Source organism: Eurytemora carolleeae, unplaced genomic scaffold (genome assembly GCF_000591075.1).
Source record: "Eurytemora carolleeae unplaced genomic scaffold, Eaff_2.0 scaffold440, whole genome shotgun sequence".
NCBI classification, from domain to species: Eukaryota; Metazoa; Arthropoda; class Copepoda; order Calanoida; family Temoridae; genus Eurytemora; species Eurytemora carolleeae.
The window spans coordinates 36,309-64,263 of NW_019396690.1; the positions used below are offsets into that span (position 1 = coordinate 36,309).

The 27,955-nt window shown below is 31.9% G+C and overlaps 3 protein-coding genes across 8 annotated transcripts in view; 2 read left to right on the plus strand and 1 right to left on the minus strand.

Moving 5' to 3' along the window:
• Positions 1–5,647, plus strand: part of LOC111707430 (uncharacterized) — a 6,057-nt gene extending 410 nt beyond the window's left edge. The window contains exons 2-7 of one of the 2 annotated variants that reach the window (XM_023480537.1): positions 211–312; positions 1,196–1,247; positions 2,347–2,403; positions 2,737–3,359; positions 4,522–4,577; positions 5,383–5,647. In XM_023480537.1, coding sequence (XP_023336305.1) covers positions 211–312; positions 1,196–1,247; positions 2,347–2,403; positions 2,737–3,359; positions 4,522–4,577; positions 5,383–5,585 — 1,093 coding nt within the window. In that variant the 3' untranslated portion in view covers positions 5,586–5,647. Of the gene's footprint in view, positions 1–207; positions 313–1,195; positions 1,248–2,346; positions 2,404–2,736; positions 3,360–4,521; positions 4,578–5,382 lie in introns of both variants that reach the window. The other variant, XM_023480536.1, reaches the window with a different exon arrangement.
• LOC111707432 (pyridoxal 5'-phosphate synthase subunit PdxT-like) overlaps positions 1–11,511 on the minus strand; it is a 15,064-nt gene extending 3,553 nt beyond the window's left edge. Inside the window, exons 1-6 of one of the 4 annotated variants that reach the window (XM_023480540.1) lie at positions 11,424–11,511; positions 9,921–9,963; positions 8,522–8,576; positions 8,128–8,157; positions 5,986–6,038; positions 684–764 (exon numbers count right to left, since the gene is read on the minus strand). In XM_023480540.1, the coding sequence (XP_023336308.1) occupies positions 688–764; positions 5,986–6,038; positions 8,128–8,157; positions 8,522–8,576; positions 9,921–9,963; positions 11,424–11,429 (264 nt within the window). In that variant the 5' untranslated portion in view covers positions 11,430–11,511 and the 3' untranslated portion in view covers positions 684–687. Of the gene's footprint in view, positions 1–683; positions 765–5,982; positions 6,039–8,127; positions 8,158–8,521; positions 8,577–9,920; positions 9,964–11,423 lie in introns of all 4 variants that reach the window. The other 3 variants (XM_023480538.1, XM_023480539.1, XR_002766432.1) reach the window with 3 other exon arrangements.
• Positions 11,512–14,617: 3,106 nt separating this feature from the next.
• On the plus strand, positions 14,618–27,934 carry LOC111707434 (pyridoxal 5'-phosphate synthase subunit SNZERR). 2 transcript variants are annotated; one of them, XM_023480543.1, is made up of 14 exons: positions 14,618–14,720; positions 15,606–15,718; positions 16,857–16,878; positions 17,355–17,376; positions 17,706–17,751; positions 18,532–18,643; positions 19,300–19,372; positions 20,004–20,054; positions 20,655–20,739; positions 22,710–22,830; positions 24,235–24,297; positions 25,464–25,513; positions 26,082–26,168; positions 27,855–27,934. In XM_023480543.1, exons 1-14 carry the CDS (start codon positions 14,693–14,695, stop codon positions 27,897–27,899), a joined length of 918 nt encoding a protein of 305 aa, XP_023336311.1. In that variant the 5' UTR covers positions 14,618–14,692; the 3' UTR covers positions 27,900–27,934. The 2 variants fall into 2 exon arrangements, with proteins under 2 accessions (XP_023336311.1, XP_023336312.1); XM_023480544.1 differs by having other exon boundaries at positions 17,355–17,373; positions 17,703–17,751.
• The last annotated feature ends 21 nt before the right edge of the window (positions 27,935–27,955 follow it).

Sequence of the window (27,955 nt, forward strand, 5' to 3'; positions counted from 1 at the left end):
CCCCTGCTCCTTCCTCAAATGTGACATCTCCACCAACCAAACAATTAAACTAATAAAAGCTGATAATTAACAGACTCCTGTTTGTGTATCTATATGTTATTTGAAATCAAAATTTATACTGTAAGTCGTCTTCATTGTCAGTAATCATATATTCGAAGACGACTGTAGGAACTGTAGCTTAATTGCTCAAACTTTTATTCTGTTCAGTAGTCATGTACTGCGGCAAGAGAATGGAGCAGTACAATGCCCTGTACTGCAGCGGCATGTATGTACCATCTGTTCTGCTACAGGAGTGAACGCACATACAGACAGGTAGTGATTTATCATATCGACTTAAGAGGACAGGGGGGAGAGTACCTTAACGTGAGAGAGGGGGTCGCTAGGCTGCTATATAATATAAAATCTTAGGACCACTGATGATAATTGGTAAAGAAATATGTTAATTTAGATTAATACATGATACCCAACTCAACGTGTGCACGGACAGAAAACCCACTCACTAGAATTAAGCTTTCTCTTAATGAAAACGACATTTTAAGACCTATACTGTAAAAGTTAAGAACATACTGGACATACTGCGAGAACCTGAAAACTGGAATAGGAAGACGGCTTAAAAAGCAACATTTAAGTGTATTTGATGTTGTTTTAAACAAGAGTTTTACTAGTTAATAAAATTAACTCACTTTTTCATTGAAACTGGTCTGATTTCACTGCGCACTTGCCTTGTTTTATGTTCATTGGTCTTGAGTTCGAACATCGTCTTCCTAATCAGAGATAACCCTTATAACTGTTACGCATTTCCAAAGCTTCTAGTCTTTTCAATATAATAGGTTACAAGTTTTGAATAAAAGAAACTATTGTGTTGGAATCCCGATCGCTCAATCTTGATATCCACTGCGGGCACTTCATTTTTTTTAAATTATTTAGTCTCTTGTATCATTCCTAGAATGTACGATTACAAAGTGGGATATGGAATACAGATTCTACTATCTACCTTGAAATTAACAAATTTCTACGATGAACTAACTTAAAAGATCAAGATCAAGCATTGATCTCGATATTCCCATTACATTGGTAGTTTTTAGCTCTGCTCTATGATCGCTGTTGGCTAGTTTCGATCACTGTACTTAAATGCTGTCGAAACAAATCCACCCGGCCACTGGTAAGGTTAACTATAATTTTGATTTGATTTTAGTCACTGTCCTTTGAAGAAAGATGGCGCACTGGCTTATCACAAGATATACAAGGTAACTTTTTACTATCAAACATTCGAGGGGCGTATACAGAAGTTTTTCTCGTTGGGAAGAGGGTTAAGTTAAGGGGAACTTATTTCTAGTGGAGACTGTTTCTTTCTCAGTATAAGTCCATGCAAGGACGTTCAAGATTTAGCTAAGAGTAACAATATCTTCAATTTTTGTTCAGTGAAACCCTTAATAACGAATACATCGGAAGAATTTATCAAATGTCGTCTTGACAATTTTTCAATGAGTTTTATACTATATTACGTAAATCTCAGTATTTGCGAAAATAAATAAATAGCCATGAATATGCGGGAACAGTTTTGAAGAGTTCCATATAATCATTTAATTTAAAAACTAAATATCTGCAACATTCCATTATCAGAAAGTGAAGAATACGACATTTGATGAATTCTTTCGATGTTTTCGTTAGTAAGGGTTTCACTGTATGTATTCAGTGATAATCAGAAAACAATGGAATAGGAAGACGACGAAAGTGATACATATTTTATGTTGATACAAAGCTATCACTTATTAAATCTCTAATTTTGTGAATTGGGTCTTACACTGCACAATTGCTGTCTTATCATCCTCATTGGACTTTAAAGAGATATAACTTAATTCTTAAAGTCGTTTCCAATTCCCGAGTTCTGGTTATCACTGTAAAATTAATATTTTTTAGTATCATTATTCATTTTCGAGCTTAGTCAGATCATTAATTAATTTTAGTCATCTTTAATTTCAGTTAATATAATTTAAATCCATATGAAGCTTTTAACTCTACAATCTCAACATTAGAAATTATTTCTTCTTAAAATAAATGTTACGACTTTGTTACCTCGTGTTCAATTTTATGAATTCAATTGAATTCAAAGTTATTATATCTTGATTATTTGCTTTTTAGTTTAAGACGAAAGCTTAATAAGCTTCTAAGTAAATGTGACAAAATGAAACTTTTTTAGTTATCAAATAAAGTCGAGAGAAGATATATTTTGTACTTGCAATTCGTAAAAAGCTTGTTAACAATGAAAACGATTAAAACCGTCGTCTTCGGTGTATTGATATAATCGCCTACCACTGTATTAGAATAGATTCAACGTTTTTTTAGAATAACAGGAATACTGTTCTAGTTCAATCTCCATCCTACAGAATGTTCAAGCCCCAGGTAATAAAAATCTGAATATTTCGAAGACGACATTTTTATTTTGCTTGAAAATGAAAATGTGTAGTGAAATAAGACTGTGTAATGTGTATACTGTAAAAGTGCAATGCACTCGACACAATTGCTGTTTTCCACATTTTTGGATAAATTAAAATCGCTACATTTATTATTTAAATTATTAACATTGAACTTCCTATTCAACAGTTTTACGAGGTGCCACTTATGTCCCAGTTGAGACGATTAATCCACCCAGAGTGCTATAGAGTGGTCAGTGGGGGGGGGGGATTTTATCTTGAAAATCTAGATATATGAGGAATAAAATAATCTACTATGCAGGAGCCCTCATCAAAGATTCACTTTGAGGACAGCGTAATTAGATCCAGAGTTCACAACTTCTCTAACAAAGAGCTTCAGCACAAACACATTCCTCACAATCAGGATTCAGCACGGATGCCGTCACGAACCTTTCGTCTGACCCCTTCTCCCTCCTACCCTGCTCTCCGTCCAGCCTCTTCCCCAGTCTATCCTGCCTTACGTCCTCAGTACCCTGCTCCACATCGCTATTCCGTGCCTGTCCTTCAATCCCACACTATCCATTGCAATTCAAGGCTAGATATGAACAGAGAACCTATCCCTTCAAGATATTTCCCGGAACACGGTTATCTTGCTCCCTCTGAAACCTGTGCTCCAGCTCTTCAGATAATTTCACGAGAAAGATTACCAAGTCCAAAACCCAAGCTGACTATCCCTTTTAATCTTGAACGTTCTATTCCACCATACCATACTGCCTCTCCACCAAGATCAAGTTCGCCATCTCTCAGTTCTTCTCGTAGCTGGAGCTCGTCGGATGGATCTCCTTGTTCTACCGAGACCTGGACAAACAACCGTGAACCTTACTCTGGTTGGACCTGGAGAGAGAAGGAACCTAGTTCTAGAGAACGTTCCAGATCAGAGAACAGGTAATACATTAAACTCGATGGTACAAGGAACTGAATCTTTGCGACAGATTTCAATTTTCTTATCTCTAAACCTTTGCAACCTGCTGTGCACGCCTTAGATTATTTTGATTTTCAAACTTAGATTATTTGATATAACAGAATTCATAGTTAGAAATATCTAAGGGTTTAGGCATGTGTTGGCAAAGCTATACGGATCAGTAAATAATAATTTATTAAAAGTAGAATTTGGTATAGGGGTTTTTCATAAACAATGGAGAAAATTGTCGACGGAAAGTCGTTTGAAGCAATGAAAATAAATTAGATTAGTGTGATTTCAAATTTTAGAGTAATTTTTCTTCAGTCGCATTGTTAATCAGTATATGAAAGGGACGAAGCGTAATTTCAAGTGACCCTCCATGTAAAGAGGTCAATGTCATATTGACAGCAAAACCACTGAAACTTTATCCTATAGGGTGTCCCAAAAACCATTGGAACTCAGTGACGAATTCAATAGCGTCTCTGTTATGAATTAGCATTGTGATACCTAATTTCAAACCCCATAATATTATTGTGTCTGTTAGACATGAAAAGGGTAAAGCTGTGTCTGTCTATAGTGTCTCCGCAAGATGAACAGTGATGACGGACAAGTTTACTCTGTTTGTATTCTGCAATTTTTTGTTTTACTATACTAAATCTAAGAATTATTTAAAAAGACTATCGAATTCGTCTCTGAATTCCAATGTTTATTGGGACACCCTGTATTAAAAATGTGGAAGATATTATAGATACTGCAGTAGAAATGTGTCAGTCACTATGTAGAGCAACAACATTACAAACATTGACATTATACGTATACTTAGTAAGACAAATCTGATGTGTGTACCGTTCTGAATTGGACAGTGCCACCTTTGCATGGAAAGTAGTTTGAAATTCCGCTTACAGTCCCTTTAAACCTCTGGAACGGATAAAGGTTGAAAGAATATGTAAGTCCAGAAAATGACGTACTAAGGTTCAGACTATGATCGGCATGATCATAGTCTGAACTTATGCAGTTAAAAGGATTTTTACAAAATATTGGGCCGTGAAAACTGAACCTTTAATTTCATGAACATTGCATCTATATAGAGTTGGACAAAACACACGTCTACAAAATCTGGCAATATTATAATAAAATATGTTTTAGTCTGGGTTGGAGCGAAAAGGATTTTGGCCCCGTCACTAGTTTCAACAAGGCACCAGGTACAACAATCAGGGTGGGCATATCGGTCACCAGGTACAACAATCAGGGTGGGCATATCGGTCACCAGGTACAACAATCAGGGTGGGCATATCGGTCACCAGGTACAACAATCAGGGTGGGCATATCGGGCACCAGGTACAACAATCAGGGTGGGCACTGGGCATATCGGTTTTCAAATGTAGACTTTTTTATGGGGTTAGTAGGCTTGACTAAATTTGAAATTACACGTTCTACAAATTTGAGTTTTGGCAAAACAGAATAAAAAAACTTATAATATTTATCGTCCTCGCAGAGTTAGTTTTGCCAAATGAAAGTCCAAAGTCTAAAGCTGTATTTAAAAACCCCGGATTAAATAGAATGCTTAATGCATTTATTATTAAATACAAGGAAAACGACTTTCTTTTTCTATTTTACATTTTTATCTAGCTTTAAAGCAGAATGGAACAATTTGATGATTTCGCTTAGTTTCAAAAAGCTTATTAGAAAGCAAAGCTTTAACCATGTAGTTGTCTTCTTTGTTTTTTGACATAATTGTCAACCTTTGTACGATAAACTGGAATGGGGCCAAGAAATTAAACTATGGAGGACACATCATGTAAAATTCTGAACATAGACATGTAGGCTTGCATCCTCAGTGCTTTAAATGCACTCAACATCATAACCCTTACACTGAAAACTTCTATAATGAACCAATACATTTTGTCCTTTAAACTGGGGGGNTTTTCGTTGTATTCATGTACCTATGAACATATAATTTTTCTATGTAGAACGCAGCAAAGTTTTGACGATGCTTATTTTTCGTAGGTTCTCCTTTACTTCCTGGAGCCTGCAGGTCGGGTTCAAGTAGTTCCAGCCTGCTCCTGGACCTGGATACCTTTCAAACCATGAGTAACTGGAGCCTGGATGGTTCTTACAGCTCTAGGAGTACCTGGAGCTCAGATCAGGGATCGATCAGTCCCAGGAGTGCCGATTTACGATCTACCGACGGAGAAAGATTTATCTACTAGCCGGGAATATTATTGTTGTATAATGGACTTATATCAGTGAATAAAGTTAAGCTAAAAATTAATTTTAGTTTTGATGATGACACAAGGGTTTATAGGACATAAGCTCGACTGTCCTAGTATAAAGGTTAGAAGGAAAGTTTTATTTTTGTAACGGATTCGTCCCCTCTACAATTTCTCAAAACTTTTGCAGGGTTATCCTTAAAGGATGAGACTGTAAAGAAATTCTTTCAAACATGACAGTTAAGTTTTCGGTCAATGTACAGTCATTTATTGGCTTATTTATTGATTTGACTATAGAGGAAGAAGTAACACTCGTCTCTGAAGTCTTATCCTTTCTTGGTAACCCTGTCTACAAGATCTAGGAAACTGTGGTTTGGAAGAGCGGGTGTATTACTCCTACCTGGTATGATAAGACCATCAACGCCATGGAGATCATCAGCTTTTCCCACTGTTCTAGGAACACACAATTCAATTTGCGTTAAAGGAATTGTAGACGTGATTTTTAGTACACTATATTCATAAGTTAAGTTGTTCGATTCACAACGGTACCCCTTAAAGCTTTGCCTGATCACACTACTGAATGAGATATCCAAATTTTCGCGTTAAAAAATTGTTACTTTCTGTCGTAGCTTCTCTGTATAAGTGACTTGCGAATATCTTACTGCAGAAACTTTGTGGAAATTGTGAGACAATTGTCAAATAACACAATTGATCAGATAAAGGCTACCGTTGTAAATAAGGGATGCTCCTTTTTTTAAATTAATTTTTATTTGCATTGCTGTCGCGCACTTTCATATTAGTTTCGAAGGCAGGCCGCAGGCAAACTATTTCCGAGGTCGTATCTAATGAATAAAGAGAGAAGTGGTAACTAGGTTTGGCGAGCTGAACTACTCTAGCTAAGTCACAACTATCGCTACCTAAATAAAAACATCTCCCAATTCATTAAATCTGACCTCTGAACTATAAAACAGTCAATATTATGTTGATTGTTAAAAGTAAATCCATAAAGGTTGAATTGGGTGCTTAGCCCTCAATATATCCTTTTTAATTCTATACATAAACATTACTATAATTATAATCACAATTTTATGAAACAATTTTCCTAATATAGATCTAACGGAAATAATTCAAAATAAAAACTTTTGGTTGAAAATTACACATTTTTTATCTCGCTGCTTAAAGGGACTGTAAGCATAATTTGAACTGATCGTCCATGAAAAGATGGCAATGTCCGATTTACAGTGGTACGGTGATTCCCTTTTTCGGATCAAATATGAATTAGATATTCTCATTGTTTTTCATTTCCAGATCTCTGCAGAATTGACATGAGAATTTCATGCAGGGTGAGTCAAAAAAAAAGTGTGATTTGCAGCGCCTGGTGCAAATTGTACCTTTTATTGTGTGCAACTCTCCTGAATGGTGTTTTTTCAATATTTTTTGACCTTTTTTTTTCGTACTTCAATGGCCCAATTAAAAATCCGCGAACTTTTTTTCTCGCAAAATCAAAAGTTCAGAAAAACAAAAATGTGTAAATAAATTCTTTCTATCGAAATCTAAAATCTTAAAAAGATTGAATCACAGAATCCCAGAAAATTTGCAAAATTGTAATTAGAAAATTCGCAATTTCAGTTCTGGTGTAATTTTTACGGAAAAATTGTTTTTCAATGGTTCTTAGGGTTTCAACTGAATAGCGTATATTTAATATTTAGAATATGCAAAGAAGAAATTGGGACAAGTGAATTTAAATAACTTTTCCTGAAAAATTAGACCAGAACTAAAAATTGCGAATTTTCTTATTACAATTTTGCGAATTATCAGTGATTCTTTGATTCAATCTTTAAAAAATTTTGGATTTCGATAGAAATAATTTATATACACATTTTTGCTTTACTGAACATTTTATTTTGAGAGAAAAAAGGTTCGCGAATTCTTTTTGGGCCATTGTAGTACAAAAAAATAACAAATTTTCAAAAATATTGAAAAAACACCATTTAGGAGAGTTGCACAAAAAAGGTACAATTTTGCACAAGGCGCCGCAAATCACACTTTTTTTTGACTCACTTTGTATAGTTATAACAATTGATTGAAAATTCACAGAAATAAACATTTTTGAGACTGAAAAACGACATAAGTTTCCACAATTTCAGAGAAAGGTTTCAAGGGTATCGTGGTATATCCATTAAAGTTTTAAATTTCAGATTTATGCGATTTTAGAAAAAATAAACAGGCCTGTAATTTCAGGGGTTTGGTATTTATGATCTTTTATTTTTTAACTGTGTTTTTTTTATGCAGTCATAGTCTTAAATACCAATACAATGAAGACGACTTTCAAGTTAGATATTGATTTCTACCAAGCTTTCAAACAACACGGATACACAGAAAATGGAAACAAAGAGAAACTGTCAATTAACAGCCTTTATACTTGTAAACTAGTAATTTTTAAATAGCTTGTTAGAAATCAAAACTAAATGAGAAAGGTCGTCTTCATTGTAGATTGTTTAAGAATGGTTTGGTGGGGGGGGGGGTAGGCTTGAATCTTCACCTGGTTTTTATACCCGTCCTTAGTGACATCCTGAACATAGAATATATTTACTTTTTGTTAAAAAGTATTGTTTAATGTTTTTAAATTGATTTTTTAAAGCTCTTGGGAGAAAAAAATTGAGTCTTTGCCACAGACTCAAAGTTTCTAATCCTTATATCTTTGCAACCTGATTGAGTAAACCTTTGATATTTCAAGCTTAGATAATTTGATCTAGCAGAATTTATAGTTTGAAATATCTAATATATACGACTTTGGGCTGCAAAGATATAGTGATTAGAAAATCAGAGTGTGTGGGAAAGACTCATTCCTAATAAAATACTTTAAAAGATAAAGAATTCTGCAAAAATCAAGATTGGNTTTATTTTTTTGTTTTGTCTGATTTTTTCATAAATACCTTGAAATTGCTATTTGAAGTAAATCTATATGTTCTTGAATAGATCCTTGTATTCCTAAAATGATAAAAATAATTCCACGCTGGCCAATTTGGATATAAAGCTTTCCAGAAAACTCGAAAACATGTTTTGGTTTAACTTATTTGACATAAAAGTTTTATGGAAACAGTACAAGTACAACAAAATGGCCGTTTTACACTTTTTTCGAGTAAATTCCACTCTAATATATTCTATTCTCTTTGTCTTTTACATAAGTTTAAGATTTCCCTGGACAAAATTCCGTAACGTTCCGGAAATTTCCGGTTTATGGTGGAAAAATCGTTCCGGAATACCGAAACCTTTTCCATAATGGAAATGGAAAAAAATTTCCGGATCATTTCCGTATACGTAAACCGTAACCCGGAATTCCGGTGGAAACCCTACATAAAACTAAATCTTGCTTAGAGCAATAAGCTTTTAGGGGTGAGCACAAAAAAAACGCGTGTTACAAATGTTGCTCACCCTGGCGACAAAATTTTCTAATTGTATGGTTTTAAATATGCACAGAGCTATGGAATTTTTGTGTAGGATATCCATGATCCTGATCTCTTGATCTTTATATCCTCTGTGGGTACTTAATTTCAAGCAAATCTGATAAAGTCTTGATTTAAAATGTCGGCAATTTCTATCATTACATTGAGCGTGAAATTCCCTGGCTTCTGATTGGCTGTTGACGGGATATCTGATTGGCTTAATAAGATATCGAATAGGATATCGAATAGGATATCGAATAGGATATCGAATAGGATATCGAATAAGATATCTAATAGGATATCGAATAGGATATCGAATAGGATATCGAATAGGATATCGAATAGGATATCGAATAGGATATCGAATAGGATATCGAATAGGATATCGAATAGGATATCGAATAGGATATCGAATAGGATATCGAATAAGATATCTAATAGGATATCGAATAGGATATCGAATAGGATATCGAATAGGATATCGAATAGGATATCGAATAAGATATCATATAGGATATCGAATAAAGATTAAATGAAGAAAAGATCGAGATATCAAGCATTGATCAGATATTCACAAAACAAAAGGAAAGCCTTAGGGGCCGTTGCCACCTGACAGACTCTAAACTGTCAACTGTCAACTGACAAATATGTCAACAGAGAAATTTGTCATCTATCAACTGGCAAACTGGCAACTGACAAATTTGTCACCTGGCAAAATGGTCACAAAGCAAACTTGTTGCATGGCAAATTGTAAACTGGAAAAGTGTTCCATGGCAACTTTGTTCCGCGGTAATATTGTTCTATGGCAAAGTGCCGCCTGGCAAATTATTGAAAGGACCTAGGTAACTGGCAACTCGCCACAGGCATAAATTAACATTAAAATACATACCTAAGACTCCTATTGTAATGCTAGAGATCATTTTAGAGAATATCTGGGAATATTTTGCCAATTAGTTTATGATGAAGAAAATAATGAATACTTAATAATTTTCTTTATGAAAATAATTTACGAGGAATAGATATCTTCTTTTAATAATATTTGTGAAATACTGTTTTCGTGATTATAATATACATTTTAACAAGGCTATGTTTCTGATCAAAATGTTTAAAAATGTTTTTTTTTTTAACAAAATGACGTGACAATCTTCGTCATCGTTTAGGATAAACAATAAACGGGAAGATCATTCAGTATTTTCTATGAAAATCTTTAAAAAAAAGTTTTACTTCCCTGGATTGTGAAATAAAACGGTAACTTCAAAACCTTTGTCTGATCAAGTAAAAAATTAGAAATCAATGTTTTTGTTTCTTTAAACAGTTTATTTTCAATTGCGGTTTTTTTGCTTCTAAGCAGCAATGATGGTGAAACTCAATATTCTAAAATCAGAAAAATGACGGTATCTTCCACATTTTGGATCAGCTCAAGGTTTCAAGGGTACCGTTGTGAATCGGGCATTGCCAGTTGCCACCATTGCAAAATTATCCTTACAGTCCCTTTAAAGTTAATTGTCAATTCTTAAGCTTAAAAAAATAAAATATCTCTTAAACATAATCAAATAAGATATTTTGAACAGAGTACTGTTGTGAGTCGGAGAGGAATTGAGTTTTTGCCACAAACTCGAATTTTCTAAATCCTTTATCTTTTTAACCTGATGCTGAAAACCTTTGATATTTTTAACTTCGACTATTCACATTACTTCACGCGTCCAGCTATAGGGTTTACTCGCGTGCTTAGTGAGTACTCAGAGGGCGAATTTAAAGAATCCGAGTCGCGGCTTAAGTCCGCCAAAACCCGCCACATTTGTATATAGCTGATTTTTCATAATATGTTTTAATTGTTATGATCTGAGAGTTACTTATAAAAATATTTATTCCTGTTTCGAGGATTTTTGGTAATGAAGACGACATTTTAAAACAAGTTGGAAGCTAAATATTATTTAAAAAAATAAAATCAAAACATATTATGAAAAATCAACTATATACAAATGTGGCAAAGATAATCGATGACTATAGGTTGTAATATCTAAATGATTTGTTTGAAATTAAATAGATTTTTTTACGGTCTAAGTCGTATGTTGCATTTTTCTGAATTTGTATGGACACTACGTTCTTCGATATTTATAGCCGTTTTTAACAGTTTTCTCCTTATGGACGCAACAGCTAGAAGTAAGATTTGTTGCGATCAAAAGCGCTTTTTTATCGCATCAAGCCTATACCCTCGACTTTCATTTTACGCGAACACTCCCTTTAAATAAAATAGATAATTAAAAAAGAATATTATCATTAACTTTTCGTGTCACTTTATAAAATAGGAATTCTAATCATGGGATGGAATGAAAAAATATCAATGTTAAGAATTTGTAGCTCTCAAATATTAGAATTCACTGAAACTGACCTTCATGTGTTGTATGAGCCCTCTCTCCCCATTTCAAATTTAATCGTTGCCCCCTTCCCTCGCCCCCCTCCTCCCGATCCTGCCTCCCTATACACCGAGGCTGGGTAGGGACTAGGGATGTTGATCGTTATCAAAAAACAATCGTATCGTATTTAGAAAAAACGAAGGCCCACTTTTGAAAAACGAAGCGACGATAGGATCGTTTTCTTGAAAAAGCGACAATTTTCTTTAAAAACTATCGTTTTTGAAAAAAATTTCGCTGATAAATATAATTTATTTTTACATTTAAATTCTTCCCTTTTTATTAATTAAGAAAATTTTATGCATGTTGTTTAACATGGTTTTTTTTGTTCGGTAGCTAACGATCGTTATTCGTTAACATACATTCTTTATAAACAAAGGGTCGTCGTTAACTGTCCTTAACGAACGTCAAAAATTAAAAACGACCTGCATTTGATAACGAAACGTAGAACTAAAACTAAAAAACGTCTCATGTGTTTTTAAGTTTAAAAAACGATCGTTTTCAAAAAAATTTAAAACGATCCATCCATATAGACGGGGCAGCAAAATTCTTGGCAATGTTTATACAAGTTTTAACTGTTTATGAACCATTAGATAAAGAAAACTTTAGCTTTATTATACAGTGAGAATCATAAAACTATGGAATAAGGAGCAGACTTTAGACTCAAGTTATGAGTTTAAATGAACATGAGACACAACAAGGGCAGTGTAAACTGACTCATTTTACTTAATAATTGATTTAATAAGTTTTATAAAATTATTTGCTAAGTAATAATATCAAATACACTTAAGCACTGATTTAATGTTGTCTTCGTCTTCCAAAAATCTTTACGTTGTTTTTATTTTTCATAAAATTTCAGAAGCTTTATGATCTGTAAAAGATGTAGCTATAGATGATTAGAATTGCGTAAAACTAGAAATTATGTAAAGGATTGTCTTAATCTCTTAATCTTGATAAGCCCCCTCAGCTTGATAGCTTGATTTTTCCCCCATAACTGAATCTCACGTTATAATGATTCATAAACTTCGGCGGCCGAGTTAAGGAAACTAATATAATATTAAAGAACACTTGGAGTTAAAGATAGGCATCGTATTTTTGACCGAAAATGTTTTTGAAAACGAACAAAATTTTTCATAAAAAAGGGGTCATTCAGAAAAAATCGAACAAATGACGATCGAAATGGATCGTTCAGAGAAATGACAAAAATTATCGTTTTTTTTAAAAACGAACGATTAAAAATCATTCGAAAGAACTTGAAAAATCGATAGTTTTTTTGTTGAACGAAAATTTTCCAAAAGATTTTAAGAAAAAAAACGATAGATAGGCGCGTAGTGGGGGGGGGGCGGTACCATTAGGTGCCTTTCCTAGTGCCAGTCAGGCTCTAATTTATTAAACAATAAACTTACATATATATTTAGATTTTTTACTTTTCTTATCAATCGACAATACTACAATTGGTCCATTTTATGATTATTTCTCAAATTAAAATTAGATTTTAAACTATATTTTTTTCTTAATACCGGTTTTTTAGGGGGGTGCACATAAACCGTTATGGGGTGCACAAAAAAAATTTCTGCGCGCCAGAAGTACACGGCCCCCTAGGCTGAACCTCCACTACGCGCCTGTTTAAAGGGTTCCTAATCTTTAAAGGGTACCTAATCTTTAATGGGTTCCTAATCTTTAATGGGTTCCTAATCTTTAAAGGGTTCCTAATCGTTAAAGGGTACCAAATCTTTAAAGGGTACCTTATCTTAAAAGGTTCCTAATCTTTAAAGGGTGCCTAATCTTTAAAGGGTGCCTAATCTTTAATGGGTTTCTAATCTTAAAAGGTGCCTAATCTTTAAAGGGTTCCTAATCTTTAAAAGGTTCCTAATCTTTAAAGGGTAACTTATCTTAAAAGGTTCCTAATCTTTAAAGGGTGCCTAGTCTTTTAAGGGTGCCTAATCTTTAAAGGGTTTCTAATCTTTAAAGGGTGCCTAATCTTTAAAGGGTTCCTAATCTTTAAAGGGTTCCTAATCTTTAAAGGGTGCATAATATTTAAAGGGTGCCTAATCTTTAAAGGGTTCCTAATCTTTAAAGGGTGCCTAATCTTTAAAGGGTACCTTAATTTTAAAGGGTTCCTAATCTTTAAAGGGTGCCTAATCTTTAAAGGGTACCTTACCTTTAAAGGGTACCTAATTCCACACCGACCTTTGTACAGACAATAATATTTTATATGAAATTATTACGTAACAAAGAAATGTTGTTATTATTCAACACCAAATTAGCAGTAAACTGGGCTTATCTAGAGTCAGTATCTTGATAACAAGATGAGCAAAGATAAATAAAATGATAAAATGGAATATTTTATTATATTTCAGAACTGATCCTTGAACGTTGATCAATAATATACATTATAAGTATATGCATTGATACTTACCATAAAAAGATAAATTTGTTATCCGTTTAAATCATGTTTTTTCTAAAATTCAGTAAAAATAAACCCTTTAAAATTTACGTACAATCAGAACCACTGTTCGAGGTTAAATTGAAGTCAAAACTTAACAGTGTTGTTAAATGTTGTAAGATATCTGCGGGCTGTAAGTTTTTTTTTTTTTTTTGGGGGGGGGGGTATGCAAATTCTGTGTTTTTACTATCAAAAAATGAATAAATATTTGAACTATTTGTCTGATAGGATAATTATAATAAGTTGTTAACGATAATCATGAGCTTTTCTTGAAAATAAGCGTTAAATTTATCATTACTATGGTTTTCATTCATTATAAATGTGATCAATCATTGTGCAATATTTTGTGTTTTACCAATGTAAAATAAATAAATATTTGAACTTTAAAAAAAAATTTTAAAAATTATTAAAAAAATATTAATATTTCAATTTAATTCTTCTGACAGTGAATAAAGACGTAATGAACCCCAGATTTCATGAACTGCATTTTCGATTTACAACAGATGCTATTTAAACCTAAGTCTGATCTGGGATGAATGAGATAACCCCTTTTTCTTTCTGATAATCGATAATTTTCTTTGAAAAAAAGACTTGCAGATTTATGCAGCATACACAAAGTAGAAAATTGTCAGAATTCAACTCTTTTTAGATCCACGATATCCTCCTCATTGTCACTCAGATAAAGGGTTTAAGGGTATCTCTGTGAATCGTAAATTTCTCTCTTAGATTGGAAGGTCACGTGACACGTCTTTAACAATATCAGAAAACTTACTTTAAAATATTCAATAATTAGAGAATAAAATGGCTGCTCAAACCAACGGAAATACAGGTAATAAATTCGGTTTTTGTCACAAACTCAAATTTACGAATCCTCACATCTTTGCAACCTGATGGTGTAAATCTTTGATATTTCAAATAGAATTTGTAGTTTGACATATCGTTTACATGATTGTACATGACAAGAAAATTATATGATTAATATAATATGGAATTTAAAAAAAATATTTTTAAAAATTTAGATGTATATGTTACTCCTGGGTTCCCTAAAAAAATGTCAGCCCATTCGGTCCAGCCGTTTGGCCAGCTATAGGGAACATATATATGAATGTGTTTTTTTATTATATAGTTATACATTGTTATTAAATGTTATTCTTTTGAGCACTATATATCTGTATGTTTAAAATAGGACAGATGTGTGCGGTGTAATTATAAAAGAATTTTCAACGATCTATTTTAAACAAATTTCTTATTCTTGAATCTTAAAGAATTTGTCCAAAACACTGCATACTCAGTTTAAGCACATCACATAGCCGGTCCATCCTTTTATTGCAGATAGTTAAAGAAGTTTGGTCTATTCTCATGTGATTTCTACCAAAATTAGTTTACCTTGGATGTCCGATCTCTTGTGTAGAGGGACGTTTATCTTGAACGTTTGATCTCAATATCCAATGTGGCACTTTTTAATTTGAGGTTAAATACTTGATCCATCAATTAAAGTTATCTCTGCAGAATAAGACCAATACGGTTTATCTGAGAGTAATGACATTTATACCTTAGCCTTCAGTAGATGGGGATCAATACTTGATCCTTAGATTCGGAACCCATGACAGGAACCAAGAACATTATCCAAATCCAAGTTGTTACAATGAATATCGAGATCAAGTGTTGTAGATTATCGCTATTTCTCAAAAGTGTTGACCTTTGATAACTATAGGGAGAGCTGAGGGCGATTTTATCGTAAAAAGTGGATTAGCGCAGATGACAAAGCGTGGACTTATCATGGACGTTGTTACAGCTGATCAGGCCAGGATAGCGCAGGAGGCAGGGGTTAGTGTTCATTCATTTATTCATTTATTCATTTATTCACCTATTCATCTATTCAATTATTCATTTATTCATTTATTCATTTATTCATTTATTCATTTATTCATCTATTCAATTATTGATTTATTCATTTATTCCTTTATTCGTTTATTTATTTATTCATTTATTCATTTATTCGTTTGTTCATTTATTTTTTTATTCATTTACTCACTTATTCATAAATTCATTTGTACATTGATTCATTTATTTATTCATTTACTCATTTATTCATTTATTCATTTATTCATTTATTCGTTTGTTCATTTATTTTTTATTCATTTACTCACTTATTCATAAATTCATTTGTACATTGATTCATTTATTTATTCATTTATTCATTTATTCATTTATTCATCTATTCAATTATTGATTTATTCATTTATTCATTTATTCATTTATTCATTTATTCAATTATTGATTTATTGATTTATTCCTTTATTCGTTTATTTATTTATTCATTTATTCATTTATTCATTTATTCATTTATTCAATTATTGATTTATTGATTTATTCATTTATTCATTTAACGACACTTTAAAAATACTCGGATATTTTTAAAGAGATCTCTTAAATATCAAATTGACATTCTAAATACATTAGGATATCTTTCCTCATATGCCACTTGATTTAAAAAGTAGTGCTTTCAAAACCTAGTAATATTCATCACATTGTAAGTGATAATATTAATTAGGTGGGGATAATACCCAAAACAGCGATTAAGCTAATCCTCCTAATTGTTACATACATATAGTATAAACAATATAAAAATAATTGCAGATTTGTTGCCTGTAACATTATAAATTGTATGTGCATTTTTAGCAAAAACTTATATCTTATCTTATCTTATCATGTATTCATTTATTCAATTATTCAATTATTCATTTATTTATTTGTTCATTTATTCATTTATTCATTTATTCATTTATTCGTTTATTCATTTATTCATGTATTAATTGGTTCATTTATTCCTTTATTCGTTTATTTATTTATTCATATATTAAATTATTCATTTATTCACAAAAGGCAAGGGTTATTGAATTTATTCATTTTTTTATTTTTTTATTTTTGGTTTTTCATTATTGTATTGTAAGTATTATTTTAGGCCGTAGCCGTGATGGCGTTAGGAAAAAACATTTGATAATATATTTTTTTCTGATAATCCAAAATAATTTTTTACTTAAAATTCAATACTATTTTGTAATTTTATGTATAAAAATTCAAGCCTTTATGAAGTTTTTTTTCTATTAAAAATAAAAAAGCTCTTTTGTGCGCGACATTTTCCTCAATTTCCAATAAAATTTGTCTCGAGTTTATTCATTATTTTATCTATAATAATTGGCAGAGGTGTCACGTACCCATGGGAGAGGGGGGGGGGCGCGGGTATGTGGGCTCAGCCCCTTCTCCTGAATCAGAAAAAATCTATGGGTTTCAAAAAGTTTTCTGGCCCCAACGGGTACTGAGCCCCCCCCCCCCCTGGAAAGAAATTTGATGAAGCCCCTGAGTAATTCCGGTGTATACACCCCTTATAATTGGACCCTTATTATTTACTCAAATAAGTAAATAATATTTTAAATCTAAATACAAAGAAATGTTTGTGTAGAACGGGTACCGGCTGACATCAGGAAACCTACACATTGAATTATTTAATTTATTTGCAAAAAAATGTAATCTTATAAAAGCAGTAAAGTGCAACCATTAAAAGATATCATTAACTTTAAAAACTTTAATTAATTTTGTTGTTGTTGTTGTTAAAGAGAAAATATAGAGTACCTTTACTCGGAAAATCTAATTATTTGATTTCCAGAATTTGGAAAATGATTGTTATCTTAACTTTATGTGATCTATCCTGACATAATACATAATTTCACAACTGAACCTGACCACGATCGTTACAAACTCTAATTTTTTTATCCATATAAAGACTAAAGATTAAATTATTTGGTTGATCAAGGCGAGATGGAGGTATTGCGAGAATGACAGATCCAAAACTAATAAAGGTAGTATATCCTTTATATTTTTAAATTAATTTATTAATAATAATTTTTTGTCGTGCCTTCAATCTTCTTTAAAAATGATAACAGGAAAATCTGCGAAGTTAATGATGGTTAAATCTTTTATGATTGAATTAGAAAAGCTTTCTGTCTGTTAATGTAGGTTGTAGAATCAGAAATAAAAAGCTACAGTTTAACCAGAGCTTAAGAGATCAAAAAAATTTATAAAATATCGTCTTGACGTTTTTCAATGGGGGTTATCCTACACTACCTTTATCTTAGTTATTATAAAAATAAATATAAATCCATGATATATGTGGGAACAGTTCCTAAGTTCTGGGCTAGACTGTAAGATTACCAATAACGAGAGAAAAGGGTCGCGAAGTGCCTTGTAAACATTTTTTAACGTTGATTTTTCCGCATTTTTTCCGCGAAATTTTCGATTTTCTATATCGCGAAATTTCGCATTTTTACGCAAAACAGATCAAAGTGAAATTTTGCGAAAATGACAGAACATTTTCGCATTTTTCGCGAAAAAAGCGAATTTTTCACCGAATTTTTTTTCTTCCATATTTCGCTGGACACCTTAGTTACAGTTCATGTTTTACATCATTTTCTGCACAGGAGAAATGTTGACAGTCCCTTTAAATTCACGTAGAGAAATGTTGACAGTCCCTTTAAATTCACATAGAGAAATGTTGACAGTCCCATCAAATTCACGTAAAGAAATGTTGACAGTCCCTTTAAATTCACGTGGAGAAATGTTGACAGTCCCTTTAAATTTAGGAAATAATGGCAGCAGTGACAATACCGGTTTTTGCTAAAGTACGAATCGGACATTTTGCTGAAGCACAAATCCTGGAAGCCCTAGGAGTAGATATGATCGACGAATCGGAAGGTTTGAAATTTAGAAAATCCACGAAAAATTAATATTAAATCCGCAAATATTTTTGTTATTACTTTATATTGTACATAGAGAAAATGTTTACAGATGGGCCATAATCAAAATTTGAAATAAAGAAGGACTCGAAGCGTCCAGAACTTTTTAATTTGCATCATCAAAGTACCAGAGAATTGTTGTTCAACTACGTCTACAAAGAAATTCAAGTACTTTGCGTTGCTAATCAAATCTGCTCAGTTGGCCACCTTTCTTCTATTTTGTTTTAATACAGAGAAACTTACTCATAAATGTTTATCATGATGATTTTTCGATGTTGAACAATTTCCTTGAATTTTTTGTCTTTGCAATAGCCAGGGAGTAAGAAATAGAAGGGAGATATAACTGACACGGTTCGCCCATATGATTATGCAAGCTTTGCGGACGGGTACTCCATTTGTATAAGAAATATTTGTCTGATGTACATTTACCTCGTATACAATAACCTATTCTGAATATTTCATATACAAATGAAGTACCGTCTGCAAAGCATGTATAATCATATGGTAGGGCGAACCGCGTCAGTTATATCTCCCTTCTATTCCTTACTCCCTGGCGCAAGCACAACTAATTGATTATTTGCCGCTTCCAGCATTAATTATTATTTATTTGTTTAGTTTTAAGTTCTGCGGATAATGAGTTCCACATTGATAAAAGTCCGTTTACTGTTCCCTTCGTGTGCGGAGCTAGGTTAGATCGATAAGAATTAAACAAATATTTAAAAAAATTAGAGCGATAACTTTAATAGTTTGGGTGCTAGGGAGGGTAGAAAAAAATGCCAAAAGAAAGGTCAACAAAATTTAAAAAATATATTTTGGTTTTGTTTTAAACAAATATCAAAGTGTGACACATGTTCTATATACATTTTTCAAGGGCTTTTCAAAAATATAGTTTTCAGATCTGTAGCTTTAGTCACAAAAAAGTTATGGGCTATTTTAGATTTGGTTTAACACAGACCTGACTTTTTACTGCCCTGCAAGACAGTATCCTACCCTATAATGCACTAAAAAAAATTTACAATAATTATTTTAAATTCTATACATTAAAAGTAACAAAGTTTTACGGTAATATAGCGTCAAAAATGAAAGTGCTAGGAGAAAAAACTATTCAGGGTTAATGGATCTTGCTTCTGATATGTTGGTGCTAGAAGGTTTAGATGGGGGTTTTCGCCCAGTCGAAATTTCGAAAAGAATGTTAGGAAATTCGAAATAAAAGTTCTTATTTTCGAAAACCTTTTGGTAGTTTAATATTACAAACAGTGTATATATACATACATAGTTTTCATAGTTTTCAACTATGGTTTAAATTCTTCTATGTTTAGAGATCTAGGAGAGGCCTTGAGAAGGATCGCTGAAGGCGCTGCTATGATAAGGTTTGGAATTTAAACGAATTTTTTATGTCGTCTTTTTTTGTAAGACAAGGTATAGGATCCGATTTCTTCATCAGAGAAAAACTTTTAATTTTCTTTCAAGAAATATGGTATTTTTCTATCAGGAGAAATATTGAATTTCTCATTCAGGGAAAATATTGTATTTCTCCTTCAGGAAAAAATTATCTCCATAACTGGAGATTATGTCTACAGTCACTTTAAGATGAGATTATATGTTAATCTGTATTTGTTTTCTCCATCTGCACTTTCAGGAGCTGTTGAGAAAGGTTTACACCAAATTCTCTTCAACGAAATATCGGATAGAAATGAAAGTGTCAATCATTTTGTGAGTTGCCATATTGGAAACTAACGCGGAAACGAAAAAAATTGAAACATTTTTGAGATATAGGATTATTTATTCATTTGTTCTGCAATTTATAATCTAATTGATCTGAACAAGATGCTCAGTTGAAAGGAATTTGAAACTGGGAAAACTTTAGTTAAGTCTTACTATTGTTAGTTAACTTAGCTTAAAACCTGAAAACGTTCATAAAACACTTTTGGGAAAAATCTTAAATGTAATGAAAAATTATCTTATTTTAGAACTAAAGGTGAGGCAGGGACAGGAGACGTAGTTCAAGCTGTTAAACACGCCAGAACTATTAAACGAGAGATTGATGCTGCTAAGGTAAAGTAAATCCGCCAATCATCAGATTTAAAAAAAACAACAAGGAAGAACAGTTTCAATTAACAATACTCCCTTAAACTGTATACGCGTAATTTCAAGTGATCCTCCATGAAAAATTGGTAATGCCCGATTCACAACGATACCCCTTGAAACCTTTATCTGATCAATAATTTGGAAGATATTATTGTTTTTCTAGGTCTAAAATTGTGTTCAATTAGATAATTCCTGCAGTAGAAATGCGCAAGTGAATATGGTAGATAAACCACAATTGAAAATAATCATTTTTTAAATTGTAAAAAATTATATCTAATTCATAGCTGATCATGCAAGCTTTAAAAGGCCGGCACCGTTGAGAATCAAGCATTGCCATCTTTGCATGCTGAGGGTCGTTTGAAACTACGCTCACAGTCCCTTTAATAAACTCTGGCAGACATAATAATTTTATGTCTTTTGAAATCAGGTATAGCAATGCTAATTCATAACAAAGACGATAACGAATTCGTCACTGAATTCCAATTTTTTTTTGGGCCACCCTGTACGTAAGTTTATTGATATTGATATGAGTTCATTGATATTGGCCATTTACAGGGTATCCCAAAAACATGGGAATTCATTGCCGAATGCGTTATCGTCTTTGTTATGAATTAGCATAGTAATAACTAATTTGAAAAGACATAATATTATTATGGCTGCTAGAGTTTATTTTATGAAAACGGTAAATGGCTGTAAAGATGTGTCTATAATGGGTTTGCAAGATAAAAATTCAAGACGGACAAGTTTACTCCTTTTTGTATACTGTAATTTTCTTGTTTTACTAAGCACAACCGTATGCAGTTAAATCAAAAACAAACAAATTGTGAATATAGCAGACAAAAATCTTACAGATTACAGCTTTCTCAGTAGGTATCACTATACTAAATCAAAGAATTATTTGAAAAGACGATATCGAATTCGTCACTGAATTCCCATGTTTATCGGGACACCCTGTACAATGTGTAAAATACCAGTGAAATAACTCGGGATTAGAAAGACGATTTTAAAATTCAAGTAATAGACCAACGAACATGAGACACAGAAATTGACACACTGAATAATTTTCATAACCAGCTTGACATATTAGTATATTTACTGTAAAAACTTTAATTTTTTATGTTTTTATTTTTCCTTTTAAACCAATATCATGCTGGCATGAAGCTATATTTTTATAACATAGTGATTTATTGCTCAGTTTAGCTGCCATGGTCTAGCTTTGGGAAAACCTTTGTAGGAAAATTCTTATCTTCAACTTAAAAGTTTTATCAATTTCATTTTTGAAACATTGGCCTTAAAAATACTTGAATTCAATAAAAATGTAACTGGCAGGTTTTTATAATGGTACAGCTCAAAAACTTGAAACTTTAAGTTAAAACTAATTACTAACTACGTCTTATCTGTTCATATAATTGACTTTTTTGAACTGCCCAATTGGTAGATTTCATATATCTTGTACATTGTATCATTTGATTTGATTGTCTACCACACAAAAAAGTATTATTTTACATTGCAATTCCTTAAAAAAATTTACAGTTAATTATCCTAAATAAGCCATACATCGAAAGCATTTATCAAATGTCGTCTTGACAATTTTTCAATGGGTTTTTTACTATTTTACGTAAATCTCAATATTTGCGAAAATAAATAAATGGCCATGAATATGCCAGAATAGTTCTAAAGAGCTTCATATAATCATTTAATTTAAAAAAAACTAAATATCTGCAACATTTCATAATCAGAAAGTGAAGAATACGACATTTGATGAATTCTTTCGATGCATTGCTTATTTAGGGTTCAACTGTATGAAAAAAGAAGAAAAATGCAACAACTTAAAAAAAAGAGCTAGGAAAAGATTTGCGGGCATTCAAAAGCTTAAACAATTCCAAGGAAGGATTAGCTGATTTCTAGATAACATATGATAATCAACTTATTTCTAGATGATGGATGATAATCAGCTAAGGGCGTATGCTAGACATCTAGGAGTTTCCTTTCCTCTGCTAAAAGAAACAGCGGAGAAGGGAAGATTGCCTGTTGTGAACTTTGCTGCCGGAGGAATAGGTAAAGTGTCCCACGAAACATGACAATTGTTGAATAGTTTTGAAGGCCTTCTTTCATATACTTTATTAGATAGTAGTAAGACTTTTTGCAGTTTACTTCGTTATAAATTGTTTACTTCAATATATTTTACTTTGAAGTGAATTTTACTATAATATATACCTGATCATATTTTGATCATTCTCTTTGGTATCATTTCATTTAAACTATTCACCAACTGTCATGTTTTATGCGACACCCTGCAGTATAAAAGGCCTTACACATTAAAGGGATCGTTCATTTATTTGAAAATATAAAAATTATCCTAATTTACGAAATTCGGATCACATTCAGGACTAAGCCTATCTTACAGTTTAAAGATGTTAAAGACCTTGTGTTCGTATTTCTAAACGTGGATATTCTGAATAATCTCAATGAATTCCTTTTAAGTTTTTCGGCTTTACTTTGACTTCATAAAATTATGAGGAGTTTTAATGTACGAATTGGTGCGAAGTTGTTTTATTTGCAATAGTATAAAAAATTCTTTACCCAATATTCATTTCATTCTAGACATCTGATCAATTGGTGCTCTCTGTGTTTTCCAATATGTAAACATTTCATTAGAAAATTCCCCTATTCACCACGGTACCCTTGAAATCCTTATCTAATCAATTATGCAGAAGAAATGCGGCAGCGCAAGACACGTTTGTAGAAAATCCACAGTTAAAAAATCAGTTTTCAAAATTATAAACATGGATATCTAATTCATACTGGATCAGAAAAATTCTTTTAGGGGAACCGGTGTGAATTTAACATGCCAATAAATAATCGGTTTCTTGATATTGCGTCTACAAACCCTTTAACCTTTAATCCAGTAAACAGTTTTATTATGATCTGTTGAAAATATTCGAATTCCAAACTTATTTTTTACTTTAAATTCTTTAATAAAAGCCGTTTTAGAAATTCTATAAAATCTGAATTTAAAAAGAATAACACTTACTTTATAAATTTATGGAGAAAACACAAAGCTTAAATCTACCACTCCTTGTTGGCAACAAATATCAATCTAAAAGTGACAGAAAACAATTATTTTTGAAGTTTTGTAAAAAAATATTTTTGAGTTTTTGAAAAAAATTCTTTTTGAATTTTTGAAAAAGTTCTTTTTAAATTTTTGAAAACAACTTTTAACGCAAACTATAACGGATCAGCTGCGCTGAGTTTACACTGTACGCATCTTACACCTGGTGTTACATCAATTTAACCGCTATTTGAGAGATTTACACACTGAGTTCTCTGTGCTTGCTGAACAGACAAAAGCTTAAAGAGTACCGTTGTAGATCCAGCCATGGAGGGTCACTTGAAATTTTGCTTACAGTCCCGAAGTCTGTTTATTTAGCAACCGTGTAGTTAAGTTTTTTTTCTTTTCAGCTACCCCGGCAGATGTAAGTCTTCTCATGCAGCTTGGTGTTGATGGAGTCTTTGTTGGTTCAGGCAAAATCATAATCATTCAATCAATCAATCAATCATTTTAATCAAGCGATAAACCAATCGATAAATCAATCAATTAGTCAATTATATGATGTGAATATTTTAACAAATAAATCAATAACTAAATCAATCGATAAACCAATCAATCAATCAATCAATTGTTTCATTAATCGAACCACCAATCAATTAGTCCATTTATTAAGCATTTAATTAACAAAAAATCGGTAAAAAATCAACTCTATCAAAGTTGCTTGGAGGGGGGGGGGGGGTATATGGAAATAGTAAATATAATAAACCTATACTGGAATTAACACGTTAATTTATTTTATGTCGACATTCCATTCAGTTTTTCTGGAAAAGTTTCTCCCAAATTAAGGTTTTAATAATCCACACAATTCGCAGAAAAATGTAAAAAAATAAATGATGCAACTCAACGAAGCTATTTTCAAAAATTCTCCTTATAGATATTAGACATTGATAAATTTTCCAGGCGCTTTTTATTTTTTTTATTTTATGCATTTTAACGTTTTATTTTAATTTTCGGCCCATTCATCGTGTAGATGTTTATAAACTTAAAAAGATCGATATGTAGAAAAACATTATTTTTTAAGGAAAAATATTGTGACAGTTAAATGACTGCAATCTGAAATTGCAAACTATTGATAGAACTTGATTGGAAATTTGTGCAGTTTCTTTCAAAAATGTAAATAATTAATGCGAATTTATTTTAAACCTTTTAAGATTTTGTATCTTGTTTTTATTTGTTTTTTTTTAATGTTTTTTAAATTAATTGGTTTTTAAATATTTTCTAAATGGTTTCTAAATGTATTTTAAGTGGTTTCTAAATGTTTTCAAAATGATTTCTAAATGGTTTCTAAATGATTTCTTAATGTTTTCAAATGCTTTTTAAATGGTTTCCAAATGTTTTAAAATGTTTTCTAAATGTTTTAAAATGGTTTCTAAATGGTTTCTGAACAGTCTCTTATTGGTTACAAATTGGTTGTATTTTAAATGGTTTCGGAATTCATTGCTGACATCCATGTTTGATCTTCTTTGACATATATCCATGTTTGATCTTCTTTGACATACATCCAACCATATGTACAGTTTTTGTAACACATAACAAAATAACAGTATGATTGTTACAAAGAATGATTGTTGATTTCAAGGTATTTTTAAAAGTGGAAACCCAACAAAACGTGCAAATGCTATGGTTCAGGTAACAACCATTAAAATAGTAATTTTAAATTTAAAACTTTAAGTGGTACATTGAGAGTTTTTTAACTTATAAGTGGACAGTATTATGCATCACCCCCCCCCCTGGTTTTAATTTCTCTTTTTTCTAACTTTTCCAAAAAAGCTTAAATAACAAATTATTGCATCAGGCTTAAACTAAAAACAGGCAAAAATTAAACACAGTTTTTTAGTTTTGAATTGAGCCCATTATACTGCCTTGCGGAGCAAGAAGTCTGTTTCTAATTTTCCCTCCAATTCAGGCAGTAAACTGTAAATAGCTTTGTTCTTTTCAGGCTGTAAATAGCTTAGTTATATTCAGGCCGTAAATAGCTTAGTTATATTCAGGCAGTAAATAGCTTTGTAATATTCAGGCAGTAAATAACTTTTTTCTATTCAGGCAGTAATAGCTTTGTTATATTCAGGCAGTAAATAACCTTTTATATTCAGGCAGTAAAGAGCTTAGTTATATTCAGACAGTAAATAGCTTAGTTATATTCAGGCAGTAAATAGCTTTGTTCTTTTCAGGCAGTAAATAGCTTTTTTCTATTCAGGCAGTAAATAGCTTTGAAGATCCGACCCTTCTAGCAGCTCTCAGTGAGGATCTGGGAGAACCAATGGTTGGCATCAGCTGTGATCAGGTTTAAGATTATTTTAAGAAAATTAAAACATTTTTGATCACTTTATTAATGTACGATACAAGGTTACTCACAACGGATGAGACTTTAGAGACGACTTTAGGGAACTTGTTGAGATTTTTTTTTCATACACTCATGGTTATTTTTCGCCGTAAGCCTATATCCCCTTTCATTTTTCGCGAACACTCCCTTTAAAGTCTCTTCTTTGTGGATAACCCTGTTGTAACAAGAAAAAAATGCTAGGACAGATTTTTAGATAATTATTCCACGGATTTTTTGATTTTTAAATACTTTTTAGATTAACTTAACCCTTATTAGTCTATTTTCTCCCGAGTTCAGAAACAAATTCTTTGCTACAACCTCTGATTTTTAAAATACCAATATTTTTGCAACCCGATATCATAGACTTTTAATATTTTAAACTATGAATTTTGTCAGACCAAATATCGAATAGTTTGTAACATCAAAGGTGTTCACCACCCGATTGCAAAGATATAAGGAGTAGAAAATATGTGTTTCTGGAAAAAAAACTCAGTTTCTTACCCCGGGAAAATAAATTTTAAAAGGTTAAGTTAAGCAAAAATTGTGCCCATGATGATGCAAGTAATTAAATTTTCCAAAAATCCTCGATTGCAGATAGGGTTTCCATTCGCAAAACTTTTGCGCAATTTTTGCGGAACGGAACGCAAATTTTTTCTTTCTTTGCGCATCAGTTTTGCGCGAAAAAACAACAATTTGCGCAATCATTCGCAAAAGTAATTTCGCGCAAAATTGCCATATTCCGCTTTTGCGAAACTCAAGTTTTGCGCAATTCCGCAATTTCGTAAAAATCAAACGGTTGGTGACGGTGTGTGTTTCTTAGAATTCAATTCTGGAAAAATCTTGTTTTGGAATGTCTTCCTATATTTGGTCACTTTTACATAATTGACCTATGACAGTTAAGAAGAGTTCAAATCTCACAATTTTCTCCACAATTTAAGTTTTGGACATGCATATTTCCTAAAAGGGGATTCTTCAGGCATAATTGTTACTTTCTTGCATTATTTTATATGAGATTAAAAAGATTTCAGAAATTTGATTAAAAAAATTTAAGAATATAATTCATACTTGATTAGGCAAAGCTCTTAAGGGTTACTTGAAATTATTTAATAGGATTAAAATAAGTTTCACTCTCTCTAATTTCTATTTTATTAATTTTGGTCCCTTAATTTAAACTTTTTGTAACTGGAAGTAACCAATAATCGTTATCATACTCGTATGTTAATATTTTTTTTTTATGGTATGGAATAAATCTTCAGTTGTTTAATTCTAAGCTTAGAATATCAATTTCTGACAATTTGCCTAAAAAGTTACATTTTACGTAAAACTTGCGGTTTTGCGCAAATTACGCAAAAAAATTGCGCAAAACTAAAATTTCGTTTCCAACTTTCGCAAAAAATATTTCCGGTTTTGCGCAAATTGCGCAAAAAATATAGTGCAAAACCGCGCAAAACTCAATGCGTTTCATGCACAAAAATAGCGCAAAAGTTCGCAAAAAAAATTTGCGCGAAAATAGCGCAAATTTAGGCAAAAGATTTAGCCATTTCGTGGAAACCCTAATTGCAGATGATAAATCCCAAAATCTAAAGCTATCTTAGGTCAATTGAGGTCAATTTACTTTTTTAGCATCAATATTTTTAATTTGTGTAGATGCAGACTAAATGGGAGACAAAGGAGAGCCAGCTAAACCAATAATCGTTCAGTATCAACTTTGAAAAGAAAGAATCTAAGAAAAAAATGAAACAGTGTTA

What these genes read in the sequence shown, in the direction of transcription:
- LOC111707434 (XM_023480543.1), top strand. Translation starts at nt 14,693, where the DNA reads ATGGCTGCTCAAACCAACGGAAATACAG. An exon ending in TATGATCGACGAATCGGAAG is followed by an intron (nt 18,644 to 19,299) that starts GTTTGAAATTTA and finishes TTATTTGTTTAG; the next exon opens with TTTTAAGTTCTGCGGATAAT. An exon ending in CTTTGCTGCCGGAGGAATAG is followed by an intron (nt 22,831 to 24,234) that starts GTAAAGTGTCCC and finishes TTTTCTTTTCAG; the next exon opens with CTACCCCGGCAGATGTAAGT.